Below are 20,696 nucleotides of genomic sequence, written 5' to 3'. Positions count from 1 at the left end.
TCCCGAAAGAATCATTGCCTACTATGGTCCAGCCACATGGGCAGAAGATGGATCCTGGGGCTATAGAACTCCAATATATATGCTAAATAGAATAATTAGATTACAAGCTGTATTAGAAATAATTGTAAATACAACTGGAGATGCCCTTGGATGAATTGCAAGACAAAATACCAAGATGAGAACTGCTTTGTACCAAAATCGCTTAGCCTTGGATTATTTGCTAGCGCAAGAGGGAGGTGTTTGTGGGAAGTTTAACCTTAGTAATTGTTGTTTAGAAATTGATGATGAAGGGGAAGCTGTACATGAACTTGTAAAAGAAATGAAGAAAATTGCACATGTCCCAGTTCAGACTTGGACTGGAATCGACCTAGAAGGATTCTGGGAAAACTTTACGGGAGGTGATTGGCTTACTAAAATCGGGATTGTTATATTGGGGGCATTTGCAGGATTGTTAATAATTCCATGTTTTATACCTTGTTTTATTAGACTAATACACTCAGTTATACAAGGAACGCAGATAGCTACAGTACCTGTTGATTCAGAACCAGGGAAAGAGAAAACTCTTTCCCTGATGATCCTAAAGACAAAAGAAGATTCGAAACTAATACCAATTCAGCAAGTATTAACTCGGATGGAAACAAAAACACGAATCAATGCCATAGAAAAAGAAAATGGGGGATCGTGAAATGTGCTTAACTGATTCGTGTCAGTGTGGAACAGTGTTAGGGCCACAGGGTGAAGTGTGACCTTTGATTGTTTTGTCTGTATGGCTGCAGCCGAGACGGTGTGTCTATCGCAGCCGAGACGGTGTGTCTATCGTGTCTGTGTTTTGCAGGAGCCACCTGGCGAACATTCTAGAATACCAACTTAAACCGGTCCTGTTGTTAGCTGCATAGTGACCTGTAAGGGGGGGGATACACCCATTTTTGGCAAGGGCCAACCATTTTAGAGACAGTTATGAATATGTATTAGTATAGGAGATATAAACCAAAAATGGGGTTTGTAAGGTGTGTGTCTTGGTTGGGCAGAGACCCCCGGCACACCCAGCGCTGTTTGCTTGCCTTTGTTCCTTTAATAAATTATAAATTCTAATTGGAATCCTGTTTGCGATTAAATCATTTATCACACAGGTTGTTGGGTTAGCTCTGCTGCTCCCTGCCCCCCCCCAGCTGGCAGTCCCTCGATCATCTTTTCTAAGCAATTTCTTGAACAGTATTGTGTGCATGGTCATAAAGAAACCTTAGTTTCCTAGACAAGTCCCCCAAAATAACGCACGTTCAGTAGGCCTACTGTATTTAATAAACAAACATTGACAAACTAATGATATTTGCCTTCAGGCAACATGGAAAAATAATTTTCTTTCAGAGAATACTTACATTCCTGAACATCTAGTCTTAAGTATTTAAGGCTTACAACACTGTCTTGGCAAGAACGTGACTTACAGTGTTGTTTTGTGAGGATGAGCCATAAAAGAAAGTTAATAGGTGATGGGTTTAAGGAAGTGGAAACAAATGTGAAAAAGCTCAGGTGGTGGCTGTGAGAATATTAACATTTTAGGGTAACTATTGTGAGGAAGTTACTGGTAAATCAAACAATTTCAAAATTTTAACATACATCAGTAATATCAAGTTGCTGTGGGGAAGGAATGGAAGAGGAGAAAAAACAAACTATAATGAAAATACACAAAGGATATATCAAGCAGCAAATTATAAGGCAGAGTCCAAAATTATTTAGCATATGTGTTGTGTTATGACAGAATGCCACTGAAACCCATATGCAAAACAGGTTTCCACCTGCATTCTTAACTAAACTGCCGGGCATGTCATACAGCTGTTTGGAAAGAAAATAACTATCAAAGTCATCTGTTTATCCAGTCATTATTCTGCAACTGTCCCTCATAACACCGATGTTAGGAGGGCTGTATACTGTTTCATCATAGTCTGTCTGTGCACGTGAAAACTTTCATGCAAAGCATGAAAACTTGGTGGATGCTGTACTATGAAAAAACAGAGATGCTGATCCAACCAAAACTCAGTTTGTGGCCCCATTCTAAACTCTGTTATGAAATACTTTCTGTACTGAGGGTAGTCAAAGGGGAGAAAAATCAGAAAGAAAACTACAGAACCACTGAGGTTGGAAGGAACTTCTGAAGATTGTTTAGTCCAACCTCCCTGCTCAAAGCAAGGTCAGCTAGAGCAGACTGCCCAGGATCATGCCCAATAATAAGGTTTTGAATGCCTCCACAGATGGATGCTCCAAAACCTCTCTGAGCAACCTCTTCCATTGTTCAATCATCCTTACAGTAAAAACATTTTTCTTATGTTTCAATGGAAGTTACTGTTGTTCAATCTGTGCTCAGTGCCTCTTGTCCTGCCGCTGGATACCAGTGAGAAGAGCATGGCTCCATCTTCTTTACACACTTCCATCAGAAAATTTTAAGTACTGGTCATAGAACACAGGATGGTTAGAATTGGAAGGGACCTTAAAGATCAGCTAGTTCCAACCCCCCTGCCATGGGCAGGGACATCTCCCACTAGAACAGGCTGCTCAAAGCACCACCCACCCTGGCCTCGAACACCTCCAGGGATGGGGCATCCACAACTTCCCTGGGCAACCTCTTACAGTGTCTCACCACCCTCACAGGAAAGAGCTTCTTCCTAATATCTAATTGTAAACCTCCCCTCTTTCAGTTCAAAACCACTATCCCCGTCTATAAGGTCTCCCTGGAGCCTTCTCTCCTCCAGGCTGAACAGCCCCAATTCTCTCAGCCTGTCTTCATAGGAGAGGTACTCCAGCCCTCTGATCATCTTCGTAGCCCTCTTTTGGACTCACTCCAACAGGTCCATGTCCTTCTTGTGTTGGGGGCCCCGGAGCTGGATTCAGTACCCCAGGTGGGGTATCACAAAAGTGGAGTAGAGAGGCAGAATCACCTCCCTCAAGGTGATATTTATAAGATCCATCCTCCTCAGCTTTCTCTTCTTGACAATGGTAACCAATCTCAACTCTCTCAACCTGTCCTCATATACGTTCCGGTCCCTTAATCATCTTAAAGTGGCTCTTTGCCGGACTTGCTCCAGTGTGTTCATATCTTTCTTGTACCAGGACACTCAGAACTAGACACCATACCCCTGATGTGGTCTCATCCATGATGAGTAGAGGGGAAGGATCACCTCTCTTGATCTGCAGGGAACACTCTCCCTAATGCAGTCTGGGTGCTGTTGGCTGCCTTTGCTACAAGGGCACATTGCTGGATCATGTTCCACTTGCTGTCCACAAAGCTTTGTTTCTACAAAGCTGCTTTCCAGATGGTCAGTTTCCTGTGTGCAGTGGAACATGGGGCCTTCACCAGGTGCAGGACTTTACATTTCCTTTTTTTTGGAAATTCATGAGATTCCTGTCTGCCTATTTCTCCAGCTTGTCAACACCCCTCTGAATGGCAGCAAACTATCTGGTCGAGCAACCTCACCTCCCAGTTTTCTATCATCTGCAAATACACTGAGGGTACATTCCCAGGATAATGGCCTCCAGCTGGACTCTGTGCCACCAGTCACAAACCTTTGAAAATGGCAGTTCAGCCAGTTTTCAATCCACCTCCACTGTCCACCTATCCAGCCCACGCTTCACCAGTTTGTCTATAAGGATGTTATAAAAAACAGTGCTGAAAGCCTTACTGAAGTTGAGACAGACAACATCCACTGCTCTATTGTCATCTAACAAGCCAGTTATCTCATCATAGATTGTTATCCAGTTGGTTAATCACGATCACTTTCTTGTCCTTTATGTGTTTGGAAACAGTTCGCAGGAAAATCTGCTCCATTACCTTCCCAGGGTTTGAGGTGAGACCGACCAGCCTGTAGTTCCCCAGGTCCTCCGTGCTCTTTCTAGAAGAGGGAGTGACATTTGCTTCCTTCCAGTCCTCAGCATCCTCTCTCAATAGCTATAACCTCTCAAAGATTACGGAGAGTGACCTTGCAATGACATTAGCCAACTCTCTCAGCGCTCCTAAGGGTATGCATCAGGTCCCATAGACTTGTGTTCAGTTTGCTTAAATATTACCTACCCCGATCCTCCTGCATCAAGTGCAAGTGTTCCTTCCTCTGGGCTTTACCCCTGATCTCAGGGATCTGGTGTTCCTGAAGGCTCATCTTAACAGTAAAGACTGAGGCAAAGAAGGCCATGGCCTTTTTAATGTCATTTGTCACCAGGTTTTCTGCCCCATTCAGCAGCAGGCCCTCATTTTCCCTAGTCTTCCTTTTGCTGCTGATGTTTAAGAAACAGAGGAGCTTTCTGACTGCCCTTCACACACCTCACCAGGATCAACTCCAGATAGGCTCTGACTTTTCTAACCCGTAATGCATAATTGGACCTTGTATAAGGTGATCCTTGAAAATCAACCATCTCTCTGGGACCCCTCTTCTCTCCAGGGCCATATATCCCATGGGATTCTTCCAAGCACATTACCAGTGTTGTCTCTTCAAAAGATACCAGAGTAATGACAGTTGCCCACGAGTATGACAGCCTGTGAACATGAGACTTCTTCCAGTTTTATGAAAAATGTCTCATCTACCACTTCTTCCTGATCAGGCAGTCTGTAGCTGACACACACACCACCACCCATTGTAGGGCTGCTCACTAATATGTTGATATGCCCATACTATGTCACTGATACCCCCATGTGGTGTTCTCAGCTGGCTCATCATCCATCCCCAGGCAGAGCTCCATGCATGCTAGTTACACTCTCACATAAAGGGCAAATCTCCCTCCTCACCCTCCTGGCCTGTCCTTCCTGTACCTGCCCATCACAGCACTCCCACTGTGGAGCCTTCCTGCTATGTCTGTGTGACCCCAATAAAAATCGTAGCCCTGTAACTGCACACAGACTTCTAACTCCTCCTGTTTGCTCCCCATGCTGCATGCACCAGCATACAGGCACCTTGCAGAGGCACTCATTGAACTGATTTCCCAGAAAGGGAATAAGAGCTGCCCCTATAATGCTGTCCTATATACACCACATCAATAATTCACAAAATCCTACAGTGAGTGCATCACTGGAGAATACTTAAAAGAATTTTAAAAGTGGCTCACATCAAAGAAGAAAACAGTAACGTAACTTCACATGCAAGAAGAATGAAAAGTGACTGACTGTGCAAGTACAAAGTTCAGGATACAGGCACAGGATACTACAGGAAGATTTCACTTTTATCATAGGACTAAACTATGATTTACGGCACCACTGAAGGAGTGACATCTTTTTTTCCATAAATCAGAGGATAACAGAATCCTACCATAAAGGCACAGAATAGGCCTCACACCAGTTTAGAAAGTACAAGAAGACAATTTTGCAGTGGTTTATTAACAAAGATTTCCAATGCTTTTTCACTTGCTTACAGAAACCTAACATTCAAAATAAAATATGCATTTCTCACTTGCACTAAAAGCATTGCCACTCATTTGTATATAGCTACTGAGCTTCGGTGAAGATTAGGTATTGTTTCCAACTGAAAATTTATCAGGTTTTAGGTAAGACAGAAGCATTGCAACTCCAAAAGATATTACTGATTAAAGTAAAACTAGCAAAACATAAGACAGCAAATCTCTTTGCATGCACTGGAATCAACAGTTTGCCTTTGAAGCGGGGTGGGGGGAAGTCTGAGCAGATGCCATAAAACTGTTACAGCCTCCTCTTTCCTCACTACCACTTCTTCAACCACAGCATGCTAATTTCACTCCAAGTCTTTTAGAAACGACATATGATATGATAGTACTAGTTAAGTCAAATTTGATCTATTTTTGATCTCTTCTATTAACCCTAACGGTCCTGTCTTGTGATTTATGCTTTAACTTTCTAAATCTACGTGCACCAAGCAGTTTGGTTCTTGATCTGAGCCTCTGGACTTCCTACATTTTTTTTTCCTAGTTCTTACTATTTCCCCCTGTTACTCAGTTTTTTTCCAAGTTATACTGCACCCAGAGCAAAGGTGCAATAATCCATGTTTTTATAGATCAGGCTACAGTATACTGAAACTAAAAATAACAGAAAATCTTTAAAGGAAAGAAACTTTGATATTTCTTGGATGTGTCACAGAAGCACACATGTTTAATCATACGAACACATTAAACATTTTCTAACTAGAAAAAGAAGTGTTGAAAAAAGTGCAGGTAACCCACTTTAGACTAAAGGAAACTAGACATCAAATACAGTTTATAATGGAAGCATAAGGAAAGTTAAATTAGCACAAAATCTATAGGTGCAGGTGGTAGACATAACATCAAAACATGCACATGGTGAAAAAGCAACACAATTCAATAGCAAAAACTAGGACTCCTTACCTGGCAAAGAAGAATTTATACAACCCCATACTTCTCCCTGAAAAGTAAAATGCAATTAAGCAAAAGTAAGCCTACAGAGTAAGAGAGTTTCTAGCAGACACAAAACAGCATTTTCAGCATTTTTTCCCCTGGGTTTTATAGAATCATAGAATCTTCATGGCTGGAAAGGACCTTTGAGATCATTGAGTCCAACCAAACAACCTACAATCTCATATATGCTTATATATGCTATTGGAAGAATTCTTACGTCTAAAACATCTTTTGAAGAAGCACTACGTGATATAAATTGAATACCGCCTGCTCTGACGAGAAGGCTACCATCTACAGAGTATGGAATCAATAGCAGTGTACTGTTACTTACTGAGGCTGCACTCGATCCTCTCATCCAGGTCATCGATAAAGATATTAAACAGAACTGGCCCCAGTACCGAGCCCTGGGGAACACCACTTGTGACTGGCTGCCAGCTGGATTTAACTCCATTCACCACCACTCTTCGGGCCTGGCCACCCCGCCAGTTTTTTACCCAGCAAAGAGTACACCCGTCCAAACTACAAGCAGTCAGTTTCTCCAGGAGAATGCTGTGGGAAACAGTGTCAAAGGCTTTCCTAAAGTTCAGGTAGACAACATCCACAGCCTTTCCCTCATTCACTAAGCGGGTCACTTTGTCACAGAAGGAGATCAGGTTTGTCAAGCAGGACCTGCCTTTCATGGACACATGTTGACTGGGTTTGATCACCTGGCTCTGTCCTGCTTGTGCTCCGTAATGACACTCGACATGATCTGTTCCACAACCTTCACAGGCACTGAAGTCAGACAGACAGGCCTGTAGTTCCCCAGGTCCTTCTTCCAGTCCTTCTTGTGGATAGGCATCACACTTGTTAACCTCAAGTCAACTGGGACCTCCCTGGTTAGCCAGACTGCTGAGCCCGGGAAGAAGGCATGGGTGGGGGGAAGGTGGTTTTAGATTTGTTCTTATTTCTCATTATCCTACTCTGATCTTTTGATTGGCAATAAATTAAATTTATTTCCCCAAGTCGAGTCTGTTTTGCCCATGACGGTAATTGGTGAGTGATCTCCCTGTCCATATCTCGATCCACAAGCTTTTCATCATATTTTCTCTCCCCTGTCCGGTTGAGGAGGAGTGATAGAGCAGCTTGGTGGGCACCTGGCACCTAGCCAAGGTCAACCCACCACAAGGGGCTTTAAATGAGAGTGTTGAACATGTTCTTTAAGACAAAACGAAAAGTTCAATTCAGTGACACTGAAACGGCAAGGCATACTGTCATGCAGGGATTCTGTCATCAAAGGAATTACTGATTTTCTAAAGTTGCAACGGATCTGTATTTAGTGATCTAAACCTGTTAAAACCATCCTCTTCCGTATCTGTGGGAGTTTCCTCCTCAGATAAAAGTCAAAGTCAGATCAAAAGAAAAGGGTAAAGAGCTGCTGCTTCTAGTAGTTCCACTCCATTGATTCATTTGACTTCCTTTATTGCATAAGAAGGTTAATGGTTGGACTCGATGATCTTAAGGGTCTTTTCCAACCTCAATGATTCTATGATTATAAGATAATGTTGCCTTTTGTGTTTGGCAGTTACTGTATTACTTAATACCAGTTAATACTTGATTACTTATTAAATTAATTAATTACATGTATTAATTACTTAATACTCGATACTTTCTATCATGTTACCTGAAGGAATATAGACAACACAACGTCTATAACCAGTGTTCCAGAAAATAGACCATCTGATTAAATTCATAACCTATCCGCTCATCTGGAATGTCACTAGAATACCTCTTCAACAAAGACAAGGGGTATCTGAAACCAGCAAATACAGTATTAACTTGAACTGTTAACTATTTTATATCTAGATACCTTTTTAAAAGTTTATAAAAATTACCAGTTCAGTAATATTAATTTAAGATACACACCATACAGTAAAAATTGCCATTTATAAAGATGGTAATTGGGAGTTAAAAATTGTGTCAATCATTTTCCTGTTTTCAGGTACTCTGCAATCCTGTCTTCTAAAAATGCACTCCTCTCCTATGCAGATAGATCCTACTTTACCTGTCAGGCAATAAAAGATAACCAGCACCAAAATAAATCCTATTCATCACTTCGATATGTTTTCATGCCACAGGTTTTGCTCATACCATCAGCTATCTATAACTTTCTAAGACCTTAGAGCTGATGATCCACAGAAACAAAACACTGAAAAAACCACACTTCTGAGGAGGAGGAAAGGATGTATAAGTAAACACACTCTTGCAAAGTTGCTTATAAATTGTTATTCTCAGATTTACTACTCCTATATGTTTCTCACCTGAGCTGAGTATATGTTTTAAGCTAGATGGAAACAGTATTGATACTGTTTAGAAGTAACAAAAATTAAAAGAAAGCAGACCCTTCTGACAGCACATGTGTTGAGATATTTTAAGTTGCCAGAAGATAAGACTCCAGAATTTACAATCCAAATGATAGTGCTTATCTCTTCCCCTACTAGAGCATCTCTAAGACAGGGAGTAGATGACATTCTTCATTTTTTTTAGTGAGGCACTAGAGAACTTTTAGGAAACCATAATCTTACTTATCCAGTAACTATCCAATTACTTCAGTTTGTCAGATATGGCCATAAACCATTCAGACCTATGTGAGGGTCTCCTTGCCTTAGCCCAACCAAGACCTCACAGCTTTAATTAAAGTCACTGCCATCAACATCCAAGTGGCAATCACCCAGCACAGTTTTTTACAACATAGGTCAGTTTTTCATTGCATTTTGTAGCTTACACAACCAGGACACCTAGCAAAATTGTCAAGTCCCATCTTATTGCCAGTAGCATAATGTATGATGGCTTTACAAAAAAAAAATAAATACAATCCTACTTTGAGGATCAAATCTCATTCTAAGAATTTTTCTAGTCCTCATAACAAGGAAGAAAAAGCTTTAAGACATACACACGTGTTCCAGCAGCTGAAAACTCAGTGAGTAAATAAAATACAAGTAATTTTAAAACTTTATTTTTGCAAGCAAAACTTTGTTAATATAACATTAGTTGTTTTGTTTTCTTTAATTAAAAACTAGCAAGCCTTACCATTGATTCTGGACAATACTCAGGTGCTCGCTGCAGTAAGTGCTTCAAACGGGAATCACTCTTAGAAGACAAAATCTGTTAGAAACAAAACATGCCTTAAACCGTATAGAATGTAACTACATACGGAAAAAAATTTTCCATTGATTACTTTGTTTTTAGTTTCACTACTATCTACCCTTCAACAACTTCGGATAACAGTCAATATATAAACAATATAAAGTTAAGATTTTCTTTAATATATCTGTAGTCTTTCAAATATGTTCCACTTTTTATGAAGAAGAAATTTTTATATTTAGAAGTGAACGAGAATTTCCTCCTCAAACACTTCAATCAAAAAGTTTCTATTGAATAGGCAGTGTGAAAAACATAGAGGATGTCTGCCGTGCGTATCAAAATATTATACAACTCTTATTTACTTAATTAACCTTCTGCTACGCTACCTGACCTCAAGCAACTACACCCCTTCCAAAAACCCTGTAACAAGTAATTTTTGTGGAATGAAGATGAACAAAAGTTAGATTATCAAAACTAACAGGGGAATGAATCCTACCCACAGCAGAGCAAGATCAAGTTAAGCACCATCTACCACCATAAACTGAACATCCAGAAGCTCATGAAACTGGAGGGGATGCAACTGAGGATGTTGAGAAGCTGGCCACTGTCATTGCAAGGCAGCTTTGCTACCAACTTAAAACCAGCTGGAACTCTCTAATTTCAATTTATGACTGCTCTCACTTGTCCTCTCACTACGTACCATTGTGAAGAGCCTGGATGTGTCTTCTGAGCAATGTTATTACATGTACCAGAAGGCTGCTCTGAGGTGCTCATTCTTCTGCAGGCTAAAGGCAGTTCCCTCAGCCTCTCCAGAGAGGGCATGTGCTCCAGGCCCCAGATCATCTTGGTGATTCTGCTAACTTGCTCCAGTTAACTGATGTCTTTCTTGTAACAAGGGGGAACAAAACTGGACCCAGTATTCTAGATGTGGTCAGCAAGTGCTGGCTAAATGGGGAGAATCATTTCTCTAAACCTACTGGCTATGCTCCTGTTAATATAGCCCAGGATGCCTTCTTTATTGTTGGGGCGCACTGCTGGCTCATGTTCAGCTTGCTGTCGATATAGCGGTATCCCTGGGTCCTTTTTCAGCAAATCCGCTCCCCAGCGAATCAACCTCCAACTCATATTGTTGCAAGCAATTCTTTCTTCTCCTGAAAGGTGCAGGACTTCGCATTTGTCCTTGCTGAATTTCATAAAGTTCCTGTTGGCCAGTTCCTTCCTTCTGTCCAGGTCCTTCTGGATGACAGTCCTGCTGTTAAGATTATCAGCTTTTTCCTTCCAGCCTGGTATTGCCTGAAAACTCAACAGGAGTGGAATCTGTTGCTTCCTCCAGGTCATTAAAGATGTTAAACAGGACAGGTCCTAGAAGAGACGCCTTTGGCATTCCACTTCTTATTAGCCTGCAGGCAGAGTAGTACCCACTAACCTCCATTTCTGAGCCTGATTATCCAGCCAACTTTTTTACTCATCTAGTTGTCCATCCATCAAAACCACATTATCCTAAAATAGATACAAAAACATTGAGGGAGGCAGTGTTGAAAGTCTTGCTAAAGTCAACACAAATGATGTCTACTCCTTTCCCCTCATCCAGAAATCCAGCCTTATTATCAAAGGCAATTGGGTTTGTCAGGCACGATTTACCCCTCACATGCTCAGAAATGTGTTCCGAGAGGACTCTGTCCGTGATTTTCCGAGGGACTAGTCTGTAGTTCGCTGTATTGGGGACTGTCCTTTGAGGGATGTTTTTTGGAAGACGTGTGAATTCTTTGTCCTTCTGCAGTCATTGAAGACCTCCCTCAAGTTCCACAACCTTTCAAAGGTGATAGACAGTAACCTTGCAGTAACACCAGAAAACTCTCTCAGCACCCTCAGATGCAGTCTATCTAGTCCCATGGAGCTGTATGGGTCAAATTTGCTCAAGTAATTCCCGACTCAACCATCACCTATTACTGGTAGTACTCTTCCTTGAACCCCATCTCTGTGCACAGAGGACTGGGAGACCTTGTTAACAAAGACTCAGGAAAGAAGGCATTCATTACCTCTGACTTATCTGTGTTTGCTGATACTAAATCATGTGCTGCATTCAGCAACAGTTGCGCATTTTTCTGTCTTCAGCCTTTAACTACTGCCATAGCACGTCTTGTTGCCCTTGACATCCTCTGCAAGTCTCAACTCCAGTTGAGCTTTCTTTCCCACTATAACCTTACACGCCTCTAAATTCCTCTTTTATAACCTTTCCCTGCTTCTGCTTTCTCTATACTGCCTTTCTGCATTGAAGCTTGCTCATGTCTTCTCTGTTTAGCCAAGCCACCCTCTTGAAACATTAACGTGTTTTCCTAAGGATGGGGATGGACTATTCTTATGCTTAGAGGAGGGTCTGGATAGAGATCCCTGGAGTGGTACAGACGTGAATGCTGACAGGAACATTATCATTGTGAAAATTCCCAGAAATAAACTTAGGGTAAAAATATCAATTAGAGAAATACAGGCCCACTAATTCCTTGCTACAGCATCTGACAGACAATCAAATAATCACGAGAAGATGATACTGAAACTAAGCTTGGAATAATACTTACTAAGAATGCAAAATAATTAGATATTTGAATCATGTTAGTTGACAAACAGAGCTGTAACCCAGGTCGTCTTTTTCAAAGGGCTCACTTAAAGTAGCTGAATTATTAGTTAGCAGAATTCCTTAATCAAGCCTTCTTCCTTAACTGGCAGGATCAAGGAGGTGGGTCTCCTGTGCCCTTCACCCTAGTTGGGCTGGAGTTACCTTTTACCCATGCAAGGCCTCCCTCAATAGTATCACTGGTGTCCACGTAGATGAGCAGCCAACAGGTAATAGTCTCAGGGTCAAAAAAAACACTTGCAATTTCTGCAACATCCTAGATCTGAGTCCCTAAAAACCAAACCACCTTAGACAGCAAGTCACATCTGCAGATGAGTGCCTCCATCCCCTGCAAAAGGGAGTCTCTCTCCTGGTGGTACTGTTTACAACCAGTTGATTGGTCAAGATGATTCCTTGATGTTGCTTGCTCCTCCTTATCTGTTCTAACGTCCCAAATCTATTCTGCAAGTGCAGATCCACAGACAGGCCAAGAAACTTCTTCCTGCTGTCAGGAGTCACAAACTTTCAGTCCCCACCAAGCATAGACTCTGGCCATCCTTCTTTCCATGCAATGCATATTTCAGGCTACTGTCCTTGAAGGTTCTCCATGAACAGCTCGTCTAGCTCCCATTTACACTGAGGCAATGCTTCTATCCTCAGCTGCTTTATCTGACAGTTCAGGAAGCTGATCAGAGCATGACTCTCACAGTTTAAGTGCCATTGACTGAAGGAAAGACACCACCCTTTCCCTGCAGTCCAAGATTTGGATGGACACATTCTTCCTCAAGAGCTCCTTTTGGGTCAAGATCTCTAACATGTCATGAGTGGTTGGCCCAGCCAGTGCCAGAGACTGTCCTTCTGGACATAACAGGTGCACAAGGTCTCAAGCAGTGCATCTGCACCTCCTGCTGGCCCTCTCCACTAGGAACAGCTGTGTTAACACCGAAATTCCTGTCTGTGCACCTTGGTCACTGGTGTTGCCAAGCATTGGTTAAATAGAAATATGGGGCACAAGCCTGCTCTCTTTCCCTGCCATCCCTGGCAAACAACTTAAATGTTTTATGGCACAAACTATGAAGTCTAGGAGGAAAACATTTTTGTATTATTGTTAAAGAAATTATCATGTCAGGATGGTACAGTGTGGTGGTACAGACAAGGCAAAAAGTGCATGGCAATTACTTTGGAAAACATATTTGGAAAGTCAGAAAAAGGCAAATCATTCAGACAGCTCTTCCCTTCCAGTCACCTTCCATGTATGTAACCCTTCACCCTATAAATTTTATGTTTAAGACAAGGGCGTAAGTATCAAATAATACATTCCAAAATGTATTCAACAAAGAGAAAGCATTTGAATTGTGCTGCACAAAATGGTTAAGTTACAGAACACGAAAATCAGCAAAAAATTAGTAGACAGCCCCTTCAGCCAGTTTGCTGCCCTATATCAAAGAGTCATTCACAAAATGATGCTACCAGCCTGATGTGAGGCAACTAAGAAAGTTCTTTATAGAACAATTTGAGGGGTGCCAGTCTTGCTTTAGACATGTTCTAGACCTCTCACCACAAAGACTCTGAATATGCTGATTACCTGAGTAGAGAGAGGTAATCCAGATGAGTCAAGATCAGAACATCTTAAAAAACCACAGAAACACCCCCCCCCCAATAATTAGAACTGGTATAACAGAAATAGGATGAAATTTGACAGTAAAAAGCTCAAGGCCTTTCATGAAGGGCTAAGAGGAATTCCCATGATAAACTAGGAACTTCAAGCCAATGGAACAGAAGAAAGAATTGGACGGGTTATTCCAAACGCCCTCTCAATGCAGCTACTAAACCTGCCAATTAAATTTGTTTATGTACAGTAATAGATCTCTTTCTCTTACTTACACGTAAGTTTTAACATAATTTTTAAGACTGAGTGCTATATTTTTGTTTATAATACCATGTACAGTTTTGCTTACCTGTATTCAAAGAGATAAACTTATGCTGGAAGGGCTGCAAGAATAATTATAGGAATTGAGAGAATATCTTATGCAAAGCGACTGTAAGACTTTTCCTTGTTTGGCCTAACAACAGGAAAGCTGAAAGGGGATTTGGTTGCATTCTATAAATATATCAGGGAGGGAGAAGTGCAATTTAAACTAAAAGTTTTGTTAGTACAATCACAGATAAATACAAACTTAATCATAACCAGCTTTTGTGCTTGAATAGCCCCAAAGCGGGTAATGAAGACAAGAAAAGGGGGAAGGTATGATTTCAGGACATAATTTTAATATAAAAATGTATATATACTTTACCGATGTAAAATTTTTATGTATATAAGTTTATATACACACAAAGTTGTACAACATACTATCCAAAGGTACAAATCTAAACATAAGCTGTGGAAAAGTATTTTCCAAGCTTGAATTTAAGCACAAATAGCTCTTTGTTATTACCTCATGAACAGAGTAAGTAAGCAAGCAGATTTTTGCTGGACTCACAAAGCCATATAGCATAATGAGTATCTTGGATGCTTAGCTAAGAAATAAGAACTGGTAGGAAGAAGGAACGCTACCAACATCATCTTCATTTTAAATTCCCCAAAACTTGGAAACACCCAAGACCCAGAAATTAGGTAAAATGCTTTAACCCCCCACATTTCCTAACATGCTTATCACTTCTTGACCAAATCCTGACCTCAGATTTGTATCTCTATTTCTCCTCAACTTCAGTAGAGCCTGTTTTCCACTATGATAGGAAGGAGGATTACAGTTTTAAACCTTTAAGTTCTCATTTAAATAACAATATTACATCTCATGAACAGCCCATAGTATTCACACGCACAAGAAAATAATTTCCTTATAACCCTAATCTTGCAACAACATTGTTTAGAGGCATGATTTTAACTCTGAGCGATAAATCACATTTAAAACAAGCTTACCTGTTCACAGACATCACGGCACATTAAGTTGTCCTTTGCATGGTAACAACAAGACAAGCCTATGGAAGAGCAGGGGGAGGGAAAAAGACATTTAAAAGACTCGAAGCACTTGACTATCACTTCTGAACAGAAGCACCCACTTGATCAGAACAATTTGTCTTGTCCACAGATGACTGAGAAACTTTCCTTCCCAGAGGACAAAAAAGAACATGAGAAATTTTTGTTCCAAAGTTGACGCAGATCCGTTCACTGAGTCTCACAGAAATACCCCTACCCACTCTCGGCCACCAAAATGAGATCTCTCTCCCCTTCCTTCTGCTTCTAGCCACATTTCTGCTGCTTAACTTGAACTACTTTGGCACCTTCCAAATTTCTTCATGAGGCAATTCAATTTATTAACCCAGGGAAAATAAAAAGAATAGAATAACAAAAAGTGAACAAATCCCCACCAAAAAAACTCCATAGAGACTATATGCCTTTGTAAATTCAATCATCTCACAGAATCTGAAAATGTGAGAACCAGTTAGGAACAGGTAGGTGTAAAAGGAAATCAGAGCAGGAACACAGCTGCTCATTGAACTCCGTCTTCTTAAAAAACTCAGAACAAAACTGTAAATTGTTTACTAGTGATGGAAGAGTGGTTTTGCCTGACTAGATGAAAGTCATAGAGCAAACACAGATATGAACACATCAACAGGAAAACAAACGAGAACTGAAGCATTAAGTCATGAAACACCAAGGTTTGAAGCAGCATTTTTAATATTACAGTTTGTTCTGCTTTGTTCCCCCTACCATCCAAGTATTTCCTTCATTCAGAGTTAAGCTTGATCAATATAAAATGAATTGCACAACTCCTTGACATTCATTTTCATCCGAACTGCCCAGTGCTTGGAATAGTGTAGTAGAAAACTGACATGGATTTCCTTCAAAGCTCTTACTTCCACGCACATCTTCACACAGAGGATCATTTAATGATTACAGATTTCTGCTCAACTGTATCTGAACTACATATCACACCGATACAACATTAAAAGCAATACTGTACAATGAAACCACATATATAAAGTTGTATATCACAATACCTAGTTGCTAAATAGATTTTGAACAAACCAATAAGAGGGACCTTGGGCATAAATTCCTTCATAATTTCACAACTTACAAGTGTTTTCATCTGAAAGCTTATAGCTGTTACGACAGCCAATTTAAAAACCAAAAGAATCCACCATGACCAAACCCAAAATTCTCAAATATTGAAAGGACATTTAAAACTAAAAGAAAATTTCAGCCTGAAAATGTCAAGGAACTGGGGGGGAGGGGAAATCACTGAAAAGGCTCTCTGAAACAGTCAGAATTTAAAACAGATACTACGGAATTGAGCTACATTTTAATGCAGAAACCTATCTTTCCTGAAGAGGAAAGAAGAAAAAACAAAGTCGGACTAAATGGTGAAGGTTTTCGTTAATAATTAAAACCAGCACAGCAAAACGCCTGTAACAAATGAGGACCGCACCAAAATCCTGCTTACAACATGATGAAAGAATGAAATTGTAAAATTGACTTTAACATTTTCTTGCCAATTTTCTACCATTGCAGAAAAGGTTTGAGATATGATACAGATGGCTTAAAATCTTTCTGATTTGAGGGCTACACGTGGGATGTTGCAGTTTTCCTGCACTATGTTCAGTAAGCCGATCTGCGACAAAAATCAACTTCATCATTAGCAAACTCTGCTATGTTCAAACTTCAGTTATTATTTCACTTAAATTAAAAGCCTTGCTTTACACTTTATCCTGTGATAAAGCCATGGTATTAGAAATGTATTACAACAATAAAAAAAAATTAACTTTGAAGAACAGTTTTTCTTAAGGCAAGAGTTGCACTTATTTTCAGAAACATTTCTAAATTTCAGTGCCTATGCAATCAGACTGCAAACACATTAACACAGGGCTGCAGAAAACATTCAGGTTCACAATGAAAAGACACCCAGCAAATTAACTGTCATAAGTAAAAAAAAAACCAACCAACCAAACATACTTAAACATAGGTTTTACTTACAAAGAGAAATACTGGCTGCTCAACCATGTTTTTATTGTTTCGTTTCACCCTAAGTCCCAGAAATTTTTCATTATATAAATTTTTATTGAAGTAACTGCTACATTTAAGAGGTCGAAGAATTCAGAGTTCTCAACCTATAAAGAGAATCTACCTTGGCTTAGGTGACAATGCATAGGTTTAACTGCGTACACCACTACGATTTGAGTTTGTGAATATCCTAGGCAACATTTTATTAAACGCTCCTTCATATAGATTATTTAACACTCTGTGGCCTTTTATTCATTAGTTTTCAGTGGCTCTCAACCCTATTATGAGCTAACACACATCCAGGATAGTTCTCCTTCTCAATCACTTCCACTGCTGAGTTTCAAGTCTTATCAATTATACCGAAGAGTGTAACAATGAAGTAACAATATACTAAACTTTATGGTCATTTCATTCTTTTTATACAAAATGCTAATCAATTGATGGTATCTTGAATTAGCAGCAAACCAAATTGGCCCAGAGTGATCTTTAGGGCTTAAGTCAAAAACGGAAATTATTAACAACATCCATTCCTAACAATTCCTCTGTTCTCTTTTCAGTTAAGCTCTTCTGAAATGTTTTATGACATCTCTTTCAGTCAGTCCCTCACTTTCTCATTCCCACTTTCTCTAGTTGTACAAAAAATTTCCCAATTTTATTCATGACCAACTATGAAGAGGTAGAGGAGGCTGAGGGGAGACCTCATCACTCTCTACAACTACCTGAAAGGCCATTGTAGAGAGGTTGGTGCTGGTCTCTTCTCACAGGTAATTAGTGATAGAACAAGAAGGGATGGGTTCAAGCTGCAGCAGGGTAGGTTTAGGCTGGACATTAGGAAAAAATTCTTCACAGAAAGAGTGGTTAGACACTGGAATAGGCTGCCCAGGGAGGTGGTGGAGTCACCGTCCCTGAATGTGTGTAAGACTCGTTTAGATGTGGTGTTAAGGGATATGGTGTAAGGGAGAACTTTGTAGAGTGGAGCTGATGGTTGGACTCGATGATCCCAAGGGTCTTTTCCAACTTAAATGATTCTATGAAATATCTACACTTCCTTCTTTGATAAGATCTGCTATCTCTGCATTAGGAGTAAGTTTATCAAGGGAAAGCTGGACTAGAGTATGTCATATTTCATTCCACTTGCTTTTTACTGCCTTCTTTCTAAAACCATGCCTCATTAGAAATCAGAGCTATAGAACAATGAAATACCACAAATGCCTCAGTGATTGCAGTCTTCTGCTTTAAAGTAGTACATATTTTGTATTTTCCATTCCTGTGACAGCATTACCAACATGATCCGCTCATTAAAAGCTATTTGCCAATACCTGTGCTTGTGCTGCCTTCTTTTTTCCATTATTCTTTTTCGGTCCTGTCAAGAAATTATCGGCTATCACAACTTTAATGCAGGAAACTATTTTACCACTATCCTTCCCTCTATTAAACACCTTTCCTTCACTTTTAAAAAAATTCAATACCTTGTTTAGCACCCTTCTAGAATGTTTGCAAAACCACAAGGAATACAAGCCTTGGGATACAAGGGCTGCTCTGACATTTCACATGGCAATCCACAAGTCAGGTTTTACCCATGTGGGGCAAGACACCAGCTCTTCTCCGTTTCAGACCCCGAGCTTGGGGCTTTACCTGTTGCCAGCTTGACAGCCCAAGGCACAAATCCCGGCCCCGATTCGGGTAAGTGAAGGGGTCCACCACCCCCATGGCGCTGCCAGGCAGGATGCGGGAAAGACGGCCGCCCCCCTGCATCCCGCTCCTCGCTGCCTCTGCTATTTTAGCCCCCTCTCTCCGGTAACTGGCTTTCGCGCTACAGTGCTCTCCGCGGGGAGCCGGACACCGACATAGCGGGAAGACGACGGACAGCAGGAAGGCGACGCTGCCCCTTCCTGGCAGTGCCCGGAGAGCCGCCCCCGACCCTCACCTGCTGCGGCCCCGCGCCCGCCGGCCTCCCGCTCCCGCGGGGCAGGTGCGGGCGGCAGTGCGTGCCGGGGCGCCGTCCCCCCTCTCCCCCAGCTCCAGACAGGAGGGACCCGCGGCGCCGGGCCGCGCCTCGTCCCCGCGGACGACGCCACCCCGCCAAGGCTCGGCACCCCGCGGACGGCCTGGCTGCTGCGCCATGTTGTTGGAGAGAGACCCGCGGAGCCGCCTCCCCCCGCCAACCAAACCCCCGCTACTCACCGTCCGCGCCGGGGCAGAGCAGCGGAGCCGCCGCCAGGCAGAGCAGGGCCCAGGGCCAACGCGCGGCCGTTACCGCCATGGCCCGGTCGCGAACCCGCCTCGCGACCCCCGCCCGCCAGACGTACGCGCTCTGACGCGGGCAGCGCCCCCCCCAAGCCCCGCTCGGCCTCCCGCCGCCCCCATTGGCTGCGATGCTCCCGCCGGGCCCCGCCCCCTCCGCCGGGCCGCCGCGGACATTCCGGCGGGCCAGAGCCGCCGTCGCTGCGGGGAGCCCCGCCCACGGCCCCGCCCCGGCAGGCGGCTGCCTGAAACGGGCGGAGCCTGCAGCAGGGCCAGGCCCGCGGCCGAGCGGTGTCCGCCGGACCCGGCCTTGGCCCCGCTGGCGCTGGTGGGGCCTCTGCGGCCTGCCCCCGCACGGCGGACGCCCCGCCCCGCCCCGCCCCGCCCCGCCCGCGGGCACCGGCTCTATGGAGCCTATACCGGCCTTCGCTGCCGCCCGCACCGGCAGCCCGCAGCCTTTCCCCCCTCCAGCCCACGGAGCAGCAACTGGGTGCCCGGAGGGAGGGTTCGGGCAGGTGTGGCTTAAAAGTGGGCTAAGGAGAGAAGAAACAGTGTTTAGGAGAAAGTTTTTGTGAAGGAGGCAATTCCATTGAATCCGTTTATTTCTATTTACAGAATACTTGCATTACTAATATTTCTACACAGTGCTTCCAGAGTCTTGATTGTAAGCCTCCTGTATAATGCCGTTTTCCGCTTCAAATTGCGTTGTGCATCCAGCCACCGTGTGGGAGAAATGACGGGAAGGGCACAAAGCCACTGGCTGATGCCCCGGGCTGGGAGGACACCCCACGAGGTGAGGAGGCCGTCGTGGCTGCAACTGGTTGATTCAGCATCAGCTCTTGCCACTTGCTCCAGGACAAGCCCTTGCTCTGGGACAAGCTACCAGAAGGGCTCAGGCAGGTGCTAAGGGGTTTTGGTCCCGCTGTGCAGCTGGGGATGGCTCCTGCCCAGGTTGAAGGTGACAGGCAGGGAAGCTGCCTTGGCTTCCCAGTGACAGTGTAACCTCCTCACTGCCCCGTGCAGCAGCCACGCAGTTCCGCTGTTGCCTATGGTGGGCCTCCATTTGGGAAGGGAACCTGGAATGCTCTGGCAGGCTGATACCGCTTTTGCTCGCCTTTCACCTTTCGTTGGGGTTGTGTGTGGTGTTTGCTGGTTTTCTGTGTCTACGCTGCAGCTTGGGTCAGAGGTGAGATGTTCCGATCCCTGGCAGCAGGAAGGCAATCCAACCTGTGGGGATTCAGCCTGCAGTGTAGACAGTTAGAAAAAGAGTCTGTGACTGAAGAAACCTCTGTACAGTAGGACCACCACTGCAATCTCTTTTCCCTGTAGAGAACAAATTCTCTCACTTTTGTTTTT

General features: G+C 42.8%; 1 protein-coding gene across 1 annotated transcript in view; it reads right to left on the bottom strand.

The window, feature by feature from the left end:
* Window positions 1-19,413, bottom strand: part of RECK (reversion inducing cysteine rich protein with kazal motifs) — a 74,190-nt gene extending 54,777 nt beyond the window's left edge. The window contains 4 exon segments of the mRNA XM_074575720.1: window positions 6,331-6,367; window positions 9,430-9,504; window positions 15,015-15,073; window positions 19,281-19,413. Coding sequence (XP_074431821.1) covers window positions 6,331-6,367; window positions 9,430-9,504; window positions 15,015-15,073; window positions 19,281-19,359 — 250 coding nt within the window. The 5' untranslated portion in view covers window positions 19,360-19,413.
* Between the last annotated feature and the right edge of the window lie 1,283 nt (window positions 19,414-20,696).

Source organism: Larus michahellis, chromosome 2 (assembly GCF_964199755.1).
Source record: "Larus michahellis chromosome 2, bLarMic1.1, whole genome shotgun sequence".
NCBI lineage: Eukaryota > Metazoa > Chordata > Aves > Charadriiformes > Laridae > Larus > Larus michahellis.
This window is presented reverse-complemented; position numbering and strand designations above follow the sequence as displayed.